General features: G+C 38.1%; 2 protein-coding genes across 2 annotated transcripts in view; one reads left to right on the forward strand and one right to left on the reverse strand.

Moving 5' to 3' along the window:
- LOC122082485 (polygalacturonate 4-alpha-galacturonosyltransferase-like) overlaps positions 1-2588 on the reverse strand; it is a 17575-nt gene extending 14987 nt beyond the window's left edge. The window contains exons 1-6 of the mRNA XM_042650087.1: positions 2170-2588; positions 1537-1571; positions 1364-1423; positions 934-1000; positions 796-842; positions 262-596 (exon numbers count right to left, since the gene is read on the reverse strand). Coding sequence (XP_042506021.1) covers positions 262-596; positions 796-842; positions 934-1000; positions 1364-1423; positions 1537-1571; positions 2170-2437 — 812 coding nt within the window. The 5' untranslated portion in view covers positions 2438-2588. The remainder of the gene's footprint in view (positions 1-261; positions 597-795; positions 843-933; positions 1001-1363; positions 1424-1536; positions 1572-2169) is intronic.
- Positions 2589-2991: 403 nt separating this feature from the next.
- On the forward strand, positions 2992-13086 carry LOC122082489 (phosphoglucomutase, chloroplastic). The gene is given in 22 exon segments (XM_042650093.1): positions 2992-3379; positions 3500-3565; positions 3671-3715; positions 3818-3910; positions 4030-4082; positions 5499-5550; positions 5649-5717; positions 6067-6135; positions 7119-7241; positions 7337-7389; positions 9334-9412; positions 9505-9569; positions 9652-9719; positions 10607-10725; positions 10822-10891; positions 11038-11158; positions 11561-11702; positions 11970-12051; positions 12139-12185; positions 12314-12391; positions 12487-12589; positions 12659-13086. Coding segments are annotated over 22 exon segments (1917 nt in total). The 5' UTR covers positions 2992-3127; the 3' UTR covers positions 12727-13086.
- Positions 13087-22266: the final 9180 nt, after the last annotated feature.

Below are 22266 nucleotides of genomic sequence, written 5' to 3' on the forward strand. Positions count from 1 at the left end.
TCTGCTTCTTTAAGCAGAGCCTTACCTGTTCATCAGCTGATTGAAGCATCACTCTAAGCTTTTGGGTTACCAATTTGCAGTCATAAAGCTGTTCTCTTGCTTTAGACAGGACTTGACCCATAGCCTTAATTTTCTCAGGTGCACTAAATATAAAAATGCAACAGAAAAGGGCACAGTATAAATATGGAGAACAGGAATGCTTAGAAACTAGAAATGCAAATAAACATTTTAAGAGATATTCCACCTTGAAACTGTTATTACCTGCGGCCCAGATCTGCATCGGTATTGGCATCTCCAAGGGCACATTGGCTTTCCTTGAGCCTTTCCGAAAGCTCTAGGTATAGATCAAGCTTGTTCTTCATCCTTGCAATGGTTGCATATACCCTAGCCATAATCATTTGATCTCGCATCAAGCGTATTGTTGAATCCAAATTCTCATTCTCATTTTCCCGCCTCAATAAGCAGTATTTCCCCAAAACTGAAGAGTCAACAGCCTTTGAGTGTTCAATGGCACTATTTTCTAGCTTAATGATTGCTTCAGTATCTTGGTGGACTAACTCAGCTGCCCCTTTTTCACGCGTTTTCTCTCGCAATTGCTGCATGAAGTTTAAACTAATAAAGAACGAATACGAAAAAAAACTATAGAATAGAAGAATAGAAAATGTTGAGGTAAGCCACTTGAGTAATCTTACAGACCAAACATCAGTATTTATTTCTCATTTCTGCATGTCATGAGTTCTATCAAATCCATCAAAAAATAATCGCAGCAAGAAATACTTAAAAGCAGATATTTACCCTTCGGGCTATTTTTTCAGGTTTATCAAGAATTTGAGCATTATCATCTGCATCAAAGAAGTATCATTTTCAATACATGTAAAGGAAACACCAATGGAGCTAAGAAAGGAAAATGATTCCCAAGATACAAATAACAACCTGTAGTAACATTTTCCAGTTTGACTTGAGGAGTATCTCGTTCTATGCCCGTAATTATTTGGTTTGGCTGCAAACACAAACACAGAGGACACAGAAAAGTATCAAAATCTGTAACCTCACCTGGTTATTGAATGAGAGTGGACCTAACCAATCAGGACAGTGGTACAAAAATAAGCCTAACCATCAATTACCTCTGTTAAAGTAGAATTACTCTGGTCACAATCCTCCCCCCCAAGACTTCCCACAAAGAAGAAAAGGAGTTTTTTCTAACAAAATCAAGGCCCAATGGTCCCATTATGTTTTCTGTAATGGTATCAATGACCTGTGATCTCTCATTAATTGGGATCCGGCTCTTATTAGAAAATATCATAAATGATAAGGAAAAATGAATCCCTAAACTTGGTTAGAAATGTAATAACGTCCGGCTTGCCTCTTTCGAGAAAATGGATGAAAAATATGGCACTGCCAGCCGTTCTTGCCAATCTATAGTCTGCACACATTCACCCAAATTTCAAGATTTGGAAAACAAAAAATATCCACGGGTATCCATAATCCAATATAAAATAGGGGCAGTAATTGATGACAAATGTTCAGAAAAGTTACCAGTACATTAGTGCCAGTTTGGATTCCGTCTGGATCTGCTCAATAAATAATTATAGGTTTCATAAGTTCAAATATACATATCTGGAAGAAAAAAAACCCCGGCAGGAACAAAACCACATCTATATAAGCAATCATTAGTTTCCTCAAATCTTGATCCCACTGGTTAACTAAGAAGTTTTTTCAAGATAGTCACAGTAGATTCTTATGCACTAGTTTTTTCAAGATAGCCATTCACCAAGATTCTGAGAGCATGAAATTCCAGAACTATTCTAGGCAACATTACTCAAAAACAGTTTTATCAACGCTTCAAATAGTATGATTCATTTGATCTGAGGGGAGAGGTTTAGTTAATATGGAGACGTTTCTGGAAAATTACATGTACACTGACCATAATACAACTATGACTCGACTGACCATGACAGACTACGAATCCTACGGGACCTGGATCCGTCCATCAGTGAAATGGTTTTCCCAATAAGAATCCATTCGATATTATTAGGACCGATGAAGTAACAATAAATAAAGAAACATTATCCATCGACAGATACAAATAGTATTCAAGAAATCAGTCTGTTACCCCTGTCTAAAGTAGCAAAGTAAGAGAAAGAACTAGAAAGATAAGAATTCCGGTTCCTTCTGTAATTTCTACGACTTTCTTGACGTGGAGCTTAATCTTGGTCCTCATTACCTTCAGGTACTTGAGGACCAGCTTCAGGTACCGGAGGATCAGCTTCAGGTACAGGTACTGGAGGACCAGCTTCAGTACCAAATGGTGAACGACACGAATATGATCACGCAGACCTTGAGGATACCGGAAAGCTTCCTCAGTAGCAAATATAAGGGAAATTGACCGCCCTCCTCCTCCTATGTCTTCGTCCTGCCATAGTTCTTGGCTAAACATGAAAGTTCGAGAAAGCAAAACGACGGGAACGAAAACCTAGAAACCCTAAACGACGGGAACGAAACCCTAGAAACCAGCAGAGGATATTCGAGCAGAGCCAGATGGTAGAGCGCAGTATTTATAGTATTTTATTTTTAATTTTTTCGTTTTTGGGTTTCCCGCTCGTTTTCTGTTTTGGTTCGAAGTTCGATTTACCGGGGGGCCGGGATGGTAATCGTTCTATTTTGCTTCTTTGAATTACAAAGTCATTCAAATCGAATCATTTAATCGGACCAAATTGGTCAACATCGTTACTGGTAAAGAGTTGTCTTCCAAGGAAACACCACCCTCGCATGCATTTGCATCATAGACACAACGAATGCAAAAACACCTTACTACCTGAAGATGCTTCTCACCCCAAAATTAATAATAAGACAAAAAAAGCACCAAAGAAAAAACGGAAAAATAAAAGAAGACGAGGATTAATAGAAAGGGGTGATAAAGAAACGGTATTCACAGGATAGGTGGACTGGAAGCAGTGGATTTCGTCAGCAGAGTCAGCACCAAATCAGGATCCTGAGAGTGGTTTCTCCATCTCTCGTCTCGTGTGTGGGGCTTTCTTTCTCTCTGAGCCTCTTCTGCTACCAATCTCCATTTGTCCAATTCCAACCAGTCAGTTGCAGTGACTAAGTGAAGTGAAGAAGCTAAGCCATGGCGTTTGCTCCGACTATAGACAATGTCTTCTCTTCTTCGTTTAAGCTGAAAACGAACTTGCCAATCACAACGACGGCAACTCCTAATGTCGCCACCAGATGCAGATCTTCCTTCCTTCTTTCTTCGCCTTTTCTCCCTAATCCTAATCGCATGCCCTCAAAAGTTTCTCGAAGCTCATCATCTTCATCAACTGTGGTCGTCAAGGCATCTTCCTCTGCTGCTGCAGTGGCGGAGTCTGGAAGCATCAAGGTATCTTCTCTCTTTCCTTCCCCACCGCGCCAATTTACTCTAATTAGTCTTCTTCGCTCAGATTCACCATTGATTCAATTTTGTATTCTCTCTGAATTTTGGGATTCTGCATATGCTTAGATTGCGTCAGTGCCTACTAAACCGATCGAGGGACAGAAGACTGGAACAAGTGGTCTGCGGAAGAAGGTTGGTTTAGCTGCCTCTTCTTCTTCTTCCTCTTGTTTTTTTGTGTTTGTGCTTTCGTTTTTCTATGCTTGTTTCTAGAAGTGAACCATTCCTGTTTATTCACAGGTTAAAGTGTTTATGCAAGATAATTAGCTTGCAAATTGGATCCAGGTTAGCTCCCCACAGTTCTGTACTGTAGGATTCCTATATGAGGGTATTTGCTTCGACCGAGCCATATGGATTTTGATGGTATTTGTTGCTTTCGCAACCTAGGCTCTGTTTAATTCTTTGTCACCTGAGGATTTCAAGAATGGTTTGCTGGTTTTGGGAGGTGATGGGCGTTACTTCAACCGTGAAGCTGCGCAGGTACACTTCTTAATTCCTTAAATTTGTCCCTCATCATCATCATCGCCTTCGGCCTTTTCTTCTTTCTCTCTCTCTATCCATAAGTGTAAACTTTACTGTTAGCTCGATGCAATTTGTAGGAAATTATCAAAATCGCAGCAGGAAATGGTGTAGGTAAAATTCTAGTCGGCAGGTGAGTAGCTTATTTCGTAGCTTCTCTTGAATTTTGAAACAATCATTGTCACCTTTGTTTCCGTCACGCCCTGTATTAAGGTTTAGCGGTGATATTTAAGGGAATACGCTATTCGTTTGCATAATCATAGGCGGAGTCGGAATGTCGGATCTATTGATACCGATTCTGAAAACACATTTTGGAATCAGCCATTAATGTGTTCAGATATTCCTTTTGTGTCCCTCTTTCATTTAGTCGGTAAAATAGCACAAAATCAATGAAACTTTACTTTTGTAGTTAGATTTACAAGACTTTTGGGAAAAAAAAAAAATCATGGAAATGTTTTCTTCTTCTTTCAATTACATTTTGTAGCTCTGAGAATTCCAATCCGATTCCATGTCCGATTCCAATTCCAGGTTTCCAACCCTTTTCTACAAAGGCATCCCTGTTTTGCATATGTATGGCCACTCATAAACACTTTCTTTGATTAGTTGATGAGTTGTTACAACTTTTGAAATGCAAAAGAACTCCATGCGTGAAATAATCATTTTAAATCCGCATCCCATGTGAGTCACTGGACAAGGATGCAATATTTCAAACCCAATGACTTCGTATGGTAAAATTCTGGTGGTGAGTTACTGGATTATGTATGCCAGATTTTCTGTTTTCATGCTATTAGTGTAGAAACGCAACCCTAAAACGATGCAGAAGATAATGGAAAAACAAAACAAACAATGCAAACGAATTTTACGAGGTTCGGCAAGGTTGCCTACGTCCCCGGTGAGATGAGATCCTGCTTCACTATCAATGGAGAATAGGGTTACAGCGCTCGTCCTCACACCTCTTAGTATTGCTTGCATTACAGAGAAAGAAACCCTCGCTACAAATATATAGCGAAAAAAACCCTAATCCAGATTAAACTACAATTGCCACCCTAATCCGGATTATACTACAATTGCCCTCAAATAAAAAATTCGAGCGGGGGGCTGCGCCCCCCTACACCCCCTGATATGCAGGGGGGCCTCCTGCCCCCCTTGCAACCCCCACAGCCTGCTAACCGGCTAGCAGGACCGCCGTCCGCCCTGTCTAGGTGCTGCACCAGTACTCCCTGGATTAAACTGCGACGGAATACAAGACATCATACACCAACAATTAGGACTAGGACTGTGAAGCTTTTGGCTCATGGTCTAGGTGCCAAAGCAAGTCCCTCTTTGGTCCAGGTGGCGAAGCAAGTACCCTCTAGATTTTTCCACCAATGCTTCATGGTCAAAAGTACAAACAATGGTGTGAAATTCAATGCCATCTATAGGTTCTGAAGTTCTTTTGCATTCATTTTGTTGCCCAAATTCTGTTGGTTTCTCCTAAAGCTTTCTAGTGTTTTAGAGTGCCCTATTTGGATATGTAAAGTAATAACTATTTTTAGTGTCTTTATGGCAGGGATGGGATTATGTCAACACCAGCAGTTTCTGCTGTAATTCGGAAGCAAAAGGTAGGGTGTGGTTATTTTTGTCTATATGCTTTCTGCTACATGATTATGTCAAAGCCCTTGGCCCTTGTATTTTCTTGTCACTTAATGTTGTTGGACAGGCAAATGGTGGTTTTATAATGAGTGCGAGCCACAATCCAGGTGGCCCCGAATATGATTGGGGTATCAAGGTGATTTAGTCAACTCATATACTATTCCATATAATAAGCCCTTTTGATTTTCTTCTGTGCATAATGGAATGAATACCTGCAAATTTCTGTGATCTTATTTTAAGCCACAAATTAATTAAGACCTCAGTCTCAACTGTTTATGATTTCTTAAAATATTATACTGAGGGTTATTGTTGGAGATACTGTTACATGGATGTGAATCTTATTATCTCTGAAGTCACTGGTATTGACCTGTATAGTCTTTCAAACATTAAGCATAAAATTCCATTGTACTCAAATGCCAATTATAGCTAAGAATATGCCTTTTGGCTGATTTTGCTACTTATTTCTTTGTTTTCTGTGTTCTCAGTTCAATTATAGCAGTGGACAACCCGCTCCTGAGTCCATAACTGACAAGATATATGGAAACACTCGTTCTGTATGTAACTATTTTTTCAATATTCATGATATTTTTTGTTTTATATTTATTTCTCTGGTAGAATGTAGGCTTTTACTTCTTTCATCATATCAGTGTGAGCATAAATTGTTTTTGAAGCTTACAATGTTTACTGCTCCTTGCTTCCACTCATCTAAAGATCAAATTATTTATGTTGCACAGTTGCAGTATATCATAAAATGAGACTGTTCCACATATTTTTAGCCATTTCCCCATTTCCTTTGTAGTATGGTCTGATATCCTTTGTGCAATGTGATTATGATGGCTACATCAAAGGATGTTGAAGACCTAATATCTTTTAGGGATCACTGCCATTTTACTTCAGAGGACCTTGTGTTATGGGCCTTATGGCATCCAGTTCTGGGGACTCTTTCTGGTGCATTGGTTGTCAAAAGAATTGCCTTGTTTTTGAGAATTAGGCTGGACCTGCTAACCTGTATTTCTAGGCTAAAGAAGTCTCCGTCCTGGGTTTCTAGTTGCAAAGATACCCCATGGGGATAAGTACTTTACAACTTGAATATATTTTTTTGTATGGTTCCCATGTATATGAATTATATGTGCCTATCTGGTTTTCTTATAGCTCTTGGACTCGTATAATTTAGCAAGCTATATATGTATATAATTTTTAAATGGGTTTCTGCCCTTTGATAAAGTTTTACCTTACCAATTGAAAAAGTGGACCAAAAGCAATGGGTCTCCAATGGATGTAAAATTGAGCCACCTGGGCTCATCTGTTAAACCTAGTGCATCACATGGCTGCAACCTTTGTTTGCTTCTTCCTTCCTGACTGTTTTGATGACAATGTCATTAATTTGTTCTCATCCTCGGGGGTTGAATCTGCATGGAACTGAAATTCAACATTCAACCAAAGCACATTCCCAGTAACTTTTTATGATCCTTCTTACTTCGGTTTGTTAATTTATGATTCAGCATTTGACTTTTGAATGATGGAATTGTATGTACAGATTTCTGAAATTAAGATGGCAGAAATTCCAGATGTTGATCTGTCCTGTCTAGGAGTAACAGAATATGGCAAATTCAGTGTGGAAGTTATAGACCCTGTGTCTGACTATTTGGAGCTATTGGAGGTTTCTTCCAAGAACAATGAGTCTTTTTAGTATTGAAAATTACTGAATTATCATCCTTATGCATCTAAGAGTTGAATGGAAATCTTTATGTGCAGAGTGTATTTGATTTCGACCTTATTAGAAGTCTTCTCTCTCGATCAGATTTCAGGTATGTAATTTACATTGTAAAATCTTACTTCATAGCTGCCATCCTGCGTACCTTTCTTTCATGTCTTAGAAAGGATGCTTCTTTCTGTGTGTAGCCTCTCACTGCTTTGGTTTATACTTTCAGCTTTTGCTACTGTGACTTGTCCTCATAAGCTCATAACAGTCTTCACTCGAACAAAATGAAATAGTAACTCTGTTCTGCAATGACTTTCGGCTTTGAAAAAGATCAAATTTTAAGGAGGGAAGCTTATAGCATTTAAACAGCTTATCTTTCCAATTTTTTCCCTCACTACTTGTTTAGAATATCTTACATTTAAATATGCTAAAATACTCTCAATATCAGAAACACAATTAGCCAACCTGGAATTTTTTTCCCCTCTTCAAACAACCCACTTGAACTGAAACTCTAAAACTCAAATTGGGTAACACGATTGAAAGAGAAACTCTATCCTAAAATGTTGTTGCTAGCTTAGATAAAAGGAAAAAAAGGTCCACCAACGTTGTGTTAAAAATTTCAAGTTTAAATCCAAAAAGAGAAGATAACTTCTCTCCTAAATCATGGTTGGTGCCAATTCCATGGAATTTGATTTGAAGGATCAGGAAGAAAACATAGCGCCATATTTAGGATCAAATTATTTTAATTCAAAGCAGAAAAAATTTCCTTTATAATAGGGATTCCACACCATCCTCCGACAACAAACCTCACCTGTTTTTCTATGCAAACTCAATCTCTCTTTTTGCTTTTTTCACTTTGAACAGAGATTTTATTTTATTTTTTTAATTTTATTTTTTATTTTAGTATCAAGAAAATTCATCCCCAAAAAAAAAACACCTTTTTTTTTTTTCTGGTGTAGTTGGGTGGGTGGCTAACATACTTCTTTTAACAGTATTAGAACTTGAAATAAGTACCTACGATGGAGAAAAGAGAATTCAGCTAATTGTATGACACATAGCTCTATACTTGGTGTACTATAACCTAGAGGGGGTGGATTTTACCTTTTTCATTTTTTTTTGGTTTGCAAAAATATTATGTGAATGATGCAGAATTTAAAAAAAAAAAAAAAAAAGATAATATATATATATATATATATAAAATTTAACAATCACTCAATTGAGACAAGAAATTTATGGTGGTTCGACTCTTTGAGTATGGTCACTCCAGTCAAGATCACCTTGAGGGTTCCAATAGTATTTCCCTATTCTTTACATAATCTTTGTAGAGGATAAGAGGATCCTTGTGCAAAAGCCTAATTATGGTATAGACTCTAGACTAATGCCACACCACAATGCAAATGCTCAACCTAGAGTAATTCTAAATGTGATTTATGACTAATTGGTAAAAGTTACCTATCAAGGAATGTACCAGTACTTCTTGAAAATGATGTGTATGATGTGCACAACAATATTCTTGTGCTTTTCACTTGATGAGAGTGAGATGGAGATGCTTGATGAAGTAGACCCAATAAGTGAGATGCTTGAGAGATTTAGTGAAGAGTTTGACTAGTACTTGCAATTGATGATTTAGATTGCTCGCAATAATGATTTTGCGTGATATTATATATATTTGTACATTGTGTAGTATACGCATGCACTATACATAAGAAAGCTAAACAAAGGCTGGACTTGGCCAGGCTGGCTCAAATATGAAGCCTGAGTCTGGTCTGACCTGATCCATCCTGTAAAATTGGGCACATGTCTCTGCCGTAAGGCCAGGCTGGACTGCAGCTATGGGGGCAAAGGGGGACAGGGGTGGGGGATGGGTTTGGGCCGGATTGAAACTGCTGTCCTTAATTCCCAAGAGCATTATGCATTCTTTGTTTTAATTATATGTTTGCATTGGTGCATAAGACTTTATATTATTGCAATTATCAAATACATAATTATTTGTGATTTTTTCTCAATTTGAAGATGAATTCTGTGGCATTTAATTTGGGAAACTTTTCAGGTTTATATTTGATGCCATGCATGCAGTAACTGGTGCCTATGCAAAACCTATATTTATTGATAGGCTTGGATCCGATCTGGTTTGATCATGAATCTCCAAACTTCTATTAATGTATCTGAACTCAAGGTAGAGAAGAAGTTATTGATCATGGATGTTGGGTACATAATGTAGGATTCAATTGCTAATGGAGTGCCGCTAGAAGACTTTGGCCATGGTCATCCTGACCCTAATCTTACGTATGAAATCAAAAGCTTGTCATAGGAAAGTTGATTTGTTGTTGTTACAACTTCATTAATTTTGGATTCTATTTTGAAATAGGTACGCCAAGGATTTGGTTGACATCATGTTCACAGACAATGGACCTGATTTTGGAGCTGCAAGTGATGGTATGTAAGGATGACTACAAAAGTTGAAATTTTTACCCAATGGTTCCTATGTTATTCCTGTACGCTTTCAAGGACTAATATTGTTTTAGGGTTTGGAATATGTTTCTTACCACACAAGTCAACTTACCAAACAAATGGACTAATCCATCCCAAAAATCCATCGTATGGGCAGGGAGGTTACATATTTATAGATAAGGAATAAAGAATCCCCTTACCTATTAGGACTCTAAAAAGTAAGCTAACCGGTTACTTCTATTATTAAAACTCTTTGACTACCAATTGTAGTCTATTACTTAAATAGTTGGCACTCCTTTGTAAGTAAACTACTAACAAAAGAAAAGTAATACCACACGCCTACATGTCTGGCGATTGTATCCCACAAACAAATGGAAAACTAAATATTTTTAATTTAAAATGTATCTTATAGTTTGGGCTCATGGTATTACAATCCTCCCAATTAACAAAATACACTAAAACCCTTATTTTGAGATCAAACAGCATCAAACACATTGGATCTCGCTCCTCTATTAGACTGTGACATATGCTAGTCCCAGATATCAGACATCAATATCTTCAAACTGTCACTCTTGTCAGCATGATGCTTTAAAAGGCCCCTGAAGCTAAATTAAAAGAGATATCATCACAAAAACAAATTTATAGTGTTTGAGAAGAAAATGAATGAACCCTCCAGGCCTCGGATACTCAATTCAACTTAACTAAGGCTTTTCCCAACTAAATTGGCTACGTGAATTCTGTTCCAGTATCTAAGGTTTGGAGTGTTCATCCAACATAAAACTGTAATGGAACATAGTTTTTTCTGAACCAAATTTTTTATGTTGGGATTTTTTTAATTTATTTATTTGTTCGGAAATTCTATATATTTTCAGGAGATGGTGATAGAAACATGATTCTTGGTAGAGGATTTTTTGTCACTCCTTCGGACTCTGTAGCAATTATTGCAGCCAATGCACAGGCAGCAATCCCTTATTTCCAGAGTGGCCCTAAGGTAGGAAGTCGTCCAACACAATTTTTTCTTAATAAATATTCTTCTGCTACAAAGAGAAAATCATTGTTTATATTATTCTACCTTTCTGTCTTATAGGGTTTAGCCCGGTCTATGCCAACCAGTGGTGCTCTTGATCATGTTGCCAAGAAACTGAATCTCCCTTTCTTTAGGTGCGACTTTACTGGATGTACTTTGATTTTTTTTCTTTTTTTTTGTTCAAGTTGATTTCTGGATTTGGTTTTCTTACTATCTGAGGGCTTATGGAATAACGCTCTCTTGCTTGACAAACTACATGCTAAATGAACCCTCTGGTTCAGGTCCCTACTGGTTGGAAATTCTTTGGGAACTTAATGGATGCTGGGAAGTTGTCGATCTGTGGGGAAGAAAGTTTTGGAACAGGTTCTGACCACATCCGTGAGAAGGACGGTATATGGTAAATACAACATTTACTAGCACCAAGTGTTTAATTCTTTTGGGAGGTACTAGTAGAGCTCTTAGAAACAAATTGAAGGACAATTCACCATCTACAAGTATTATTATGATAGTCTGTTGGATGAAATATTTGTTTAATTGCATTTTATTTTATCTGGAGCTTTTTATTATTATATTGGTCTACTTTTGCTGATGCTAGGTCAGGGAGAGACCTGACTTGCTAGTTTCAGCTTTGAATGGTGATTTTTACTGTCTTACTCTGCCAATTGTTATGAAACTTGATTTCTATCTGTGTCAATTTGTATGTAATTTTGATTCATGATTACTTTTGTACCACACTTTCTTTTTCACCCTCAAAGGTGTATACCACATCTGAATTGAGTGCAAAATTCCTGATCTACAGGGCTGTGTTAGCTTGGCTTTCAATAATTGCATACCGCAACAAGGACAAGAAGGTTGGAGAGAAGCTGGTTTCTGTTTCTGATGTTGTTAAGGAGCACTGGGCAACGTATGGAAGAAATTTCTTTTCTAGATATGACTATGAGGTGAACTTTACCATATACTTATAGAACTCTGCATTTAGGTGCTGCAGCCATTCAAATATCTTGTTAGTCTCTATTCGTTTTCAATGCTATCAAGGATTCCCCTTCTGAGAAAGAGAAAAAAAAGAAAAAACTTGCGTTTTCCTGGGGTTTTGGAGTTTGGACTTACATATGACTTCTTGTTGTACTGTTTCTGATTGGTATTTGGTAAAAAAAACATACATTCCAATAATTTTTGTTTCTGATCCTAATTTTAAGATTTAAATTCAGGAATGTGAATCTGAGGGAGCCAATAAGATGATTGAGTACCTCAGAGATACAATCTCCAAAAGCAAGGCAGGTGAAAAGTATGGTAAGTTTGATGCTCAAATTTGCCTACATCCATCTGGGAGAATTACCTGATCTTGTTTCAGAAGCTGAAGGATCTCCCTTGTTACAGGAAGTTATGCCCTTCAATTTGCCGATGACTTTAACTACACCGATCCTGTAAGTCTGGCTTACCAACATGGTTTTGATCTTTTCGCATTTGTCATCACCCTTAAAGAGATGAAGCCTTATCAAACTGTTGCTTGGTACTACGGTGGTGTTTAGCCTATAGCCTTCATATTTGGCAGGTAGATGGAAGTGTAGCATCCAAGCAAGGTGTTCGGTTTGTTTTCACGGATGGATCGAGGATCATATTTCGTTTATCAGTTAGTACCATTTTTTGTGATATTTGTATTCCCACCCCCACCCCCTGTTGTATTTGAGTATTTGGGGTGGAAATGATCCATGTTTCCTATTGCAGGGGACTGGTTCGGCAGGTGCAACTGTCCGGATTTATGTTGAACAGTTTGAGCCAGATGTCAAACATGACATGGATGCTCAGACAGCATTGAAACCACTGATAGGTAAGTTCAATGTCATTTTAATATGCTGTTCTTTGTTACATCTTCATTGATTGTCGTGTCATGTTTTAGATTTGGCATTGTCGGTTTCGAAGCTGAAGGAATTCACAGGAAGGGAGAAGCCTACAGTCATCACATAAATCCTTGCCTGCTACCATTGCACTCAAGAAGTGCTGTTAATATGTGGGTGAAAGGCAAGTGAGGCATTCCATATTTTTGTGTTCATTTGCCATATTCTTTACTTCAATTTTCAGTGGCAGCATGACACACCTGGGTCTGCCAGGTAATATGCCTTGACCCATGTATTGAAAGTAAAGAGGCGGGAGGGGTGGGGGTGGGGTGGAGAGAAATGAAAGAAACTGAAAATTTATCTGTCAAATAAGTTAATATCTGTTTCTCTCTGGAAAGTTGAGACAATACATTATTACTATGTCAGGTAGGTTCAGAACCAAAGATGGGATTGTGGTTACTTATTGATAAAAAGAACGGATTCTGCAAAATCTATGTAATATATGCATCTCCATTACTTTTTGCGTTGGATCCAATTATTTTGTTGGTATGTTTGTCATGTGGTCTTTACTTTTGGTTGTCCTGGTTTGATTTTTGTAGTTTGAATCTGTGCTTTTAACATTGCATGTTTCTACCATCCAAGTTATCTTGTAATTGACCCAGAGGATAGGACTATGTGATGTTTGTAAAGCTCAGTGTTCAGAAAGCATCAATGTACTTCAGTGTTCAGAAACCTCGACCCATCTGTGGGTTGCTCAGACGGTTAGTGTGAATTGGGGATTGTGTGGATAGGCGCATGGTCCTAGGTTCAATTCTCCATCTGTGCATCTGCGATTTAAGTGGAGACCGTGGTGGTGGGTTGCTGTGCTAGTCTCCCCAAGGATTAGTCGAGGTGCGCGTAAGCTGGCCCGGACACCTCGGTGAAAAAAAAAAAAAAAAAAGAAGGATGATGTTCTAATGGAATATAGAGATTCACAATGTTACTGGTAGAAACTGATACATATTCCATGACAACCTCTTTCTACAGACCTCTAATTTTGTTTAGCAGTGTTTTTAGTTCTAATCCATGAAAAAACCCAGTAACAAAGAATTACTTTTGTAATTTGCAATTGGGGGATTCTAGTAGGTCTATGCTGCAAAATATTGACAGCCCCTATCAGGGGCATTGTTGTTACCTTTTTCTTACACTTGCACATCTGTTTAAAATGCAAGAACTAGCATAAACAGGAAAAGAGTGAAAAAGTGATTTCTCATGAATGCCTCATTAGGTGTCTGAAAATTTATCTACAGACATGCTGGATGCTCATTCAAGAAATTAATAGGCCTGTGCCTATTGACTTGTGAAGTTTATTTTTACCATCTTCCTTTCAAAGCCCAGTAAACGACATCTTTTCCAGATGCCAAGGATTTGACAGAAGGTGTTTTATTTGCCTAAAAAGCAAGAAAACAGGCCATGAAGCATGGGACATAAGCCTCATAATCATTACTTTTTAATAAATGCATAAACTGGTTAAACATGAGATGTGTCCATTATATTATATGGATTAGGAATCCATAACACAGATGAAATTTGCCCATGGAACATGTTACCTAAAGTGTTTTTCTCAACATATTTTTGAGGAATTTTCTTTTGCTATTGGGTCATCATATACTTGAGGCATCAGCCGAAAGTTCGGCAATGGCTGTGAGGGTTAAAATCTGTAGTCATAACACTTCCTGTTCTGGTTTGACTTTTGGCAATCCAAATGAATCAGTTCAGAGAATCAAGAAGTGGAGGAAAGTTCTTATCCAACATTTTGTTGACGAACAAGCAATATGAAAATGCATCTTTCTTGCTGCTAACATGATCAGGCTTTCATCCATGATATTGGAATACCATATGGTCCCACACATGATTTTAATCACCCAATCTCAAGACTTTTTTCTAGATTCTTCATTGATGTTTCCTTTCATATTGGTACCCACAGAATTATGGATGATACAGATACTTTTGGAGGGCATATGTTTATGTGCATGATCATCTTGGGTGTTCTTGGCTCTTTGGACAGAAATTGATATATTTTCTTGTGGTTCCTGTAGTTAGTTTGGTCAAGTTGGATTTTCATATCCACCAAGGGTTTATCCAAACAAGTAGGAAAGAAAAGAACCTCAAACTCGACAAAGCCTCTTAGTTATTTGGCTAGACAAATCCTCCCCTTCCCCCCACACAACCCCCCCCCAAAAAAAAAAGTGGCTCAAAATTAAAAGATACTACTTATGAGAATTTGATGTTCACATCAATTTCAGGTTTCATTTAGATGGGTCTATATGAATTGTGAAGATTATTTGGTTGGTATCGTATATATCTTGGCTATATCATTGTAAGAGAAATTAAATCTTTACTTAGCAACTGTCTGCATTTTGACCTCTAGTTTCATTGATGAACTCTTAGGTTTACTGAGGTTTCTTGTGACAGTTTTTTAGGGTTTCCTATTCCCTACAAGTGATAATGAAGTTAATTCAAAGCTGTTTATGTTTGTGAAGAGTGGCTATGGTAAGTAGAAGATGATTATACAGGTTTGGGAATTATTTTAGTATAGCTTATAAAGTAGCAACAATATCTTAAAAAAGGGTGGAGGGGAGGGGTGGGGTGGGGTGGGGTGGGCAACAAGAATCATTATCTGAATTGAGACTCTAATATGGTTATAGTAGACAGCAAAGAACAATGTTTAAATAATCAATTTTTTCCCCAGATATTTTGATGCGTAGAACATGCTGTCATAATTACCTGCCTCCCTTTTATGTTGGAGGTACAAAATGTTTCACTGTTCTTGGAGTCACATCCAAGCGTAATGATGGCCATTGACTGAAGAGTTCCTCTTCACCATGGCCATTCAAAACTGTTGCTCTTTGAGATAGTGAGGATTGTTCTATTTCAAGGGTGTTACTGCTTTGACATGATTATTTATTTAGGCAGCAGTTGAGGAATGGATGGATGCGTCCCCCACATTGGATCATTGCAGATGAAGTAATTAAACTTTGCCGAAGTAATTAAACTTAGAATCTATGCAATCTTCTTTGAGGTGATGTGGTTTGTCAATGTAAGTTTTATTTCAAACCTGGTGCACTTTCAACATTTTAGTTACTGATAAAGCATAGAACATAATTAGACATCATCTAATTATACAACCATTTAGCGCACACAGGAAATTTATATTACAATCGCTGCTGGTCATGCTCATGGTAAATGCTTGTTTTGAGTGAGATATACTGTTTTGTTGCGATTTTAATGCTTTAGCATAAAAAAAAAAAAGGGTGAACAATCAATGGTGGAATTGGTGAGATCTGCAGAGTTTTGGTCATTAAAGTTAATATTCCTGGTTATTTCATATCAGGAATAGTGTTTTGGAGCTTAGGATAGCTTTTAGAGTTCTACTTCTCCTTTGAGAACTTTTGCTACCTGAGTATCCTGGGGAATAGATATTTAGTTGGGATGCCATTAAGCAGATCGATTTGGAGAGTCCAGTTCCATCCTCACCCTTTAACATGGAAACGCAAAAGGGTTCCACATGTTCCCCAAATAGCTTTCTCCTCATGTGGTTGCTTTCACTTGTAGCGGCCCCCCACCCCCCCCCCCCCCCCCCCCAAAAAAAAAAAAAAAATCTCCACCCCCTTTTTAATGTGGTGGCGCAGCCTTTCTGTGTTTGTTTTGGTTTCTTTTTGGGTTATTAAAACTTTTTCAACTTCCTCCAATGATCAGTGTCTTGGGAAGAGTCCAGTACAGAACAGAGAGCATATAGGTGTGGTGGACTCACCAATCCAAGTTTGTTCAAAGTTTATATGAACCAGGTCATCCCATAGCATGGCGTTGATTTCTAGGGCCTAACCAGGTGAAAATAAGAGAGAAATTCTTAGATTGGTCTAGTATGGTGAATGGAGCCCTGACAAACCTTTACTGGTATGTTGGAGCATATTTAGCATGACAACCGTTGGTGCTTTTTTTCTAGGGTTACCGACAATAGTAACAATTACGGGTGGAAGAGGCTGGGTTGGACCAGGTTTTTAAAACCCAAGCCCAACCCCGAGTCCTCTTAACTCAGCCCAAGACCAACTTGGCCTGTGGTCGGACTGAGTTGTCTGAGGCTCTCAGCCCAGCCCAGCCCAGCTCAGCTCTTATTAGCCTTGGACCCTGATTTTTATGAGGCTGGCTGACTTTTTCTTCTTTTTTTTTTTTTTNAATTTGTGTCATATTCACCCTGTTTTTTTTGCCATTTGTGTTATATGTACTGAAAAAAAAAAAATGAGACATCACCAACATCAATCATTCTTAAAAAGGAATCCTAACTACTTGAATGCTTAAGCGTAAAATATAAAATGTAATAATTAATATATAGTTTTATAAATCATGATATCGGGTTGGGCTGGAGTCAGCCCAAGGCTTAAGCCCAGGCCCACCTTGTGGGCTGAAAAACCTAGCCCAGACTCTATCCGGACTCACAAGGCGAAAGTTACACCCCTAGCTGTAGTCTGTAGACTCTATACTGCACTGGGGAGGAAAGTTTGGGGATCTCCATGGAAGGCTATTTAAGGAAGCATCTTAAAAGCGATCTATGGAATGTATTTTCTCCTCTTATAGTTGAATGACTCGAATACTTTTGCCAAATTTTGTTAGGGTAATGCTGGCTTTCATAATTTGAGTCATACACGCCCTATTGGCTATTGCTTCAGGCACTGCAACACAGAAAAGGAAAAACAGAAAGGGAAGGAAGGGGTCAAAAGGTTGGTGAGCAAACCTGACCTGAGAACCTCTGAGAACCTCTCATTTGCAAGAAGGCCCAATGGGGAGAGCCAACAAGAAACAGAAAAACCAATCGGAGTAGACCTCTAGGCTCTATCCCTATCCTCAAAGTCCAAACCAGCTGCACAGTCTCTTCCAATTGTGATTGTTTGGCTTTTGGGTTGAGTCGTCCAACTCATACCCACCGTTTAAACAAGTGACATAATGGCGTAGCACGCACTCAGCCTACGCAAGAAGACCCACAAGGAGTTTCTTGGTTCTTGTCCCATAGAAACTTACTTGAAAACAAGGATTTTAAACTCAGAATTGGGTCGAATGGGTTCCTATTAGATCAGAATGGGTCAGAATTGGTCTCAAAAACCCTAGAACCAGCGATAATCGGCACATTCTGATTTTCTTAAACAGTGCTTGAAAATGTATAATCATGCACACCTGAAACAAAAACTATCTGCCTTTTCCCCCTCTCTCTCTCTCTCTCTCTCTCTCACACACACACACACAGAGATAAAGAAAGTTTTTAACTTAATTAGTACTCCTCACTGGGGACCTGGGGCTGGTCTGGTGGAAATTGGAATATACTTTCGGTGAGATTTGATGGATGGTGCTCTGATATTTGTTTCTGGTATTTCAACCCGTACCCTTTTTGGCCATAGGAGAGGGCTTTAAGAGGCCACTCCCATCCAACTCACTTCTAATATCCAAAGCAAATATCAAACTGGGATCATCTTTGTTCCCCATTATCTCCCATAGAACAGAAGAAACCTTAAGCCCCACCAGCCTTTACCCCTCTCCTCTCCTCAGTCCTAAGTCAAACCACCCAAAAAACACTATCTCAAGGATCTTCTATGAGAAACTCACTTTCCAAACTACTAAAAATCGTAAAGATCCGAGTTTGTTGGGGTCTATATATCTATCATTCTATCCATCTATCAAGGTCACTCATTGAGAGAGAGAGAGAGAGAGAGAGAGAGAGAGAGAACTCAATACATATTGCTCCTCTCCACTTTTGTCTGTGTAATGTTAGTGATAATAATTTGTGAGTTCTGACGACCCACCACATTGCTTAGTTGAGTCCTATCAACTCTTTTGTCTGTACGACTGTGGAAAGTGACTTGAAATGAGCTAACTCATATGTCCTAATTAAAGCCTTGACATTCCCTTTTCTTCCTCGGTTTGGATTTACTGTGTAACAAATTTGCCCTTGTGGTTATGTTTTGAATCTCCTTACCAAAAAAAAGATTATGCTTTGAATCTCCATTGGCACAATGGAGCTCATTGTTCCATTTTGGTTGGTTTAAGAGTGGGTGCTTGTAATCACCATACCCAAATCAAACTATTTACCACTGTATATATGGTGTAACCGGCTCCCGCCACTGCGGGGTCTGGGGAGGGTCATTCTACCATTTAGTATTAGACATTTCCAGCTATCAAATTTTGTGGTCCTACTCACCATTTTGTATTGCACATTTCCAGCTGCATCTTCAGCATTACACTTTGTTATCCCTACTTGATATTTCAGATATTTTTCTAAAGATGTGTTTCATTATATGGGGGAAAAAAAAAAAAAAATCTGTTTGGATCAGACTTCCATGCTACCACCTTCCCACATAACATTTCCAAAAGCAAAATGCGCTGAGGGGTGATTATTGATGTGGAAAGGTCTTCTAGGTAGAGTTTATGGAAGCCTAAACCTGACAGTTCACCGAGTTTGTGACACTTAAAAAGGGGGAATCTAGCCTTTGATGGAGTTCTATCTGGATTAGCAAGTCAATTTTATTTATTTATTTTTCTGTAATAACAAGTCAAAATTTAGATCTTATTTAATTGTATGACTGTACTTGCAATGTATAGCTCCCCTCCCCCTTCCCCCAACTGAATAGATTGCATATTGTTCATTTTGATTTCCAGCAATCTGCATGTTTTCAATAATTTTCCACCTGCACATGATATACCTTCCCTGCTAAGGTCTTCATACACTGAATGTTCAGCTTGAGACACTTTTCAGGTATATCCTAACTGGTTTAAGCCATTTACAGAAACCCTTTCTCCCCCCCCCCCCCCCCCCCCCCCCCCAACAAGGAATGTTATGTTTCCTGCTTGAAGTATGACCTTTCCCCTTTTGCATCATAAAGGAATAAAAGGATAATGGAAGGTATTTTAATATTACATGGGATGTCTCTGTAGAGGGAAATATCAGAATCCTGGCTCATAATGTAGTTTGTTTTGTTAGTGTGGTTAAGTATGGTAGGTTCTGCTGAAGAACTCCTAGTTGATTGTTGCAGGGTTTTTTCAACGTTTGAGTAATTCTTCATTTCTATGGCAAGAGAAGTTAAGGACAAGGGAGAAAAACAACTTACCTCTACGCTCAAATAATGAACCACACCTTCCTATCCAAGTATCAAAGTCTGCTACGGTTAAGTAGTAGAGGGTTGAAGTATTAACTAGATCAGGGAGCTGATTTGGTTGTGAATGAGGTGCCGTTGTTGACCTTAATCATCATATTTGTACTAACAAGATAAAGGAGAAATCCATGCAAGTACTTTAGATCTTGAGAGTTGAAAGAAACAAAGGAGCTAAAAGAATAGCCACATAAAAATTTAATCATTTGAAAGGAGGGAGAGGATTAGAGGGCAGATAATCTGATGATTAGATTTGATATAATGGGGTTGGAGAGATTTCAATTATCGCGTGCCCACTTCCTGCAGGTAGACAATCAGACTGCAATTAGAGAGTGTCTCTCACTGAATCCTGAATTGATCAACCATTCCTTTCTATTCAAGTAAGCAATCAAATTGGTGGTTTGGCTTACTAAAAACTACAAACTACAAGGTACCTTCCTTAGGTATGTAGTATGTTAGAAGTACATACACATCACATTTTCTCTTGGGAGCTTATCTTGTTGATCAGAGGGAGATGTAATTGTTTCTTTCTCATCATTTTTGCATTTACTCTGAGTTCTTGCTGGTAGACAACTCTCTCTCTCTCTCTCTCTCTCTCTCTTGAGTTGTGTGAGGTTAGATTCCAAACCCAAACTCTGTAAATTATAATTGATTTTTGATCTCTAAAATCTGAAGTTTGGATCAGGACCTAAGATAAAAGTGCATTCATGTGGTTCTCAAGAGGATGAGAGTATTAGGGCTGATTTCTTATTGGGAGATCACATACAACAAAAGGCACAATCATTTGGTAGGCAAAGACACCATAAGTGATGTAAAGGAGAAACTATCAGTAGGATGCTTCAAAAAGCAGGGGCCTCCTTATCAAATTGAATTATTAATAGATCCAATGAAATCTCACTATATGTGATTTCCTTTCTATCCTTTTTTTTTTTTTTAAACCACATAAAGTTTGTCACAAGAACTCTAAGCACATATAGGGAACAAAGTAACCTCAATGTAGTTTTTGGATTACTTGAGCCAACTCAAACCATATTATATCTGTGTGTGTGTGGGGGGGGGGGGGGGGGAGGAGGTGGGTGTGTGTGTTTGTGCACCAAGCATTGAACCTCCAACCTCATGGTTCTGTGTGACCCACACACCACTCAGGCTTCAAAGAGGATGGTACTAATTAAACCTTTGACCTCTAAATTTGTAGATAAGATACAATATCGATCATTGATCATTTCGGGATATAGTTAATGTGTGAATATGTGATCCATAAAATCTGAGAAAGTTGAAAGATGCACATCATTAGGGTTAAGGGAAAGTTTGAAAGGACTGTTATCAAATTACTAGATTTTTAGCTTAAGAGGGAAAAAGAAAAAGATACAAGTTTTATGGAGTAGAATGTTAAACAACTAATCAATATAGGTAGAACATAAATGTTCTTGAGAAGATGTTGGAAGTAGACTGGCAAGATTAGAAAGGACACCCATTATATTGGAGTAGAATGTTAAACAACTAGTGCAGATTGATTGTATCAAAGATAGAGTTAGAAGAAGATTAGTCCTTAAGATTTAATGGAAGCTATGGCTATCTGTATACAGATTCAGCCAATTAACCTAAATTGAGTTGGTCTGTGCAAGGAATCTTCTTAGAAATATATACCCACCAAGGCATTGGTACCAAATGTATAGATCATATCATCTTTCTCACAGAGGTTACACATAAAAAACTTACAACACAATGCTGGTCCTACTTATTGTTGATCAATAATAAGGATTGAGAGGATAAAAGGATATTTATCCTCTTCCATCTTCTAGAGTCATCCTCATTTACCCACAAATTCTACGATTTTCTATGGTTGTAAACAAGCTGAAACCTAAGATATTTTAAAAATTTCTATCAACCACAGTGAAAAAGGACTTCTCTATGGTCTCCAGTCTATTATGTACGAGTCCATGATTAATGATTAATGATCAATTATCAAATTAGGGCCCTTGGTATGACTCAAGCATTCTAGATTAGGTTATCAAGTTAGTCTTGGTGCCTAACACACTATGAATTAAAGGTCCACAACAGATCGTTATAGTGCCTTAAAACAACCTGAGAACTATTTTTTGCCATCGACGATCAGCTATTATAAAGTGAAAATTTGGAGGTTCACTCACTCAAAAGCTTCAATCCATAAATGCAAATTAGCCCTTCAATTAAAGAATGGATAATGGAGGCAAAAGGAGGAAGAAAGGAAAGATACTAATACTACCAGGGCATGCACTATAGGTTATTATAAAGTGAAAACTTTGGAGCTTCACTCACTCAAAGCTTCAATCCATGGATTCATACCCTTCATATTAAAGAATGAATAATGGAGGCAAAAGGAGAAAGAAAGGAAAGAGAGACTAATATACAATGGCATCCACTATAGCCTAATATATATAGTGAAAACTTGGAGATGCAAATTAACCCTTTCAATTAAAGAATGAATAATGAGAGCAAAAGGAGGAAGATAATAG

Source organism: Macadamia integrifolia, chromosome 6 (assembly GCF_013358625.1).
Source record: "Macadamia integrifolia cultivar HAES 741 chromosome 6, SCU_Mint_v3, whole genome shotgun sequence".
NCBI classification, from domain to species: Eukaryota; Viridiplantae; Streptophyta; class Magnoliopsida; order Proteales; family Proteaceae; genus Macadamia; species Macadamia integrifolia.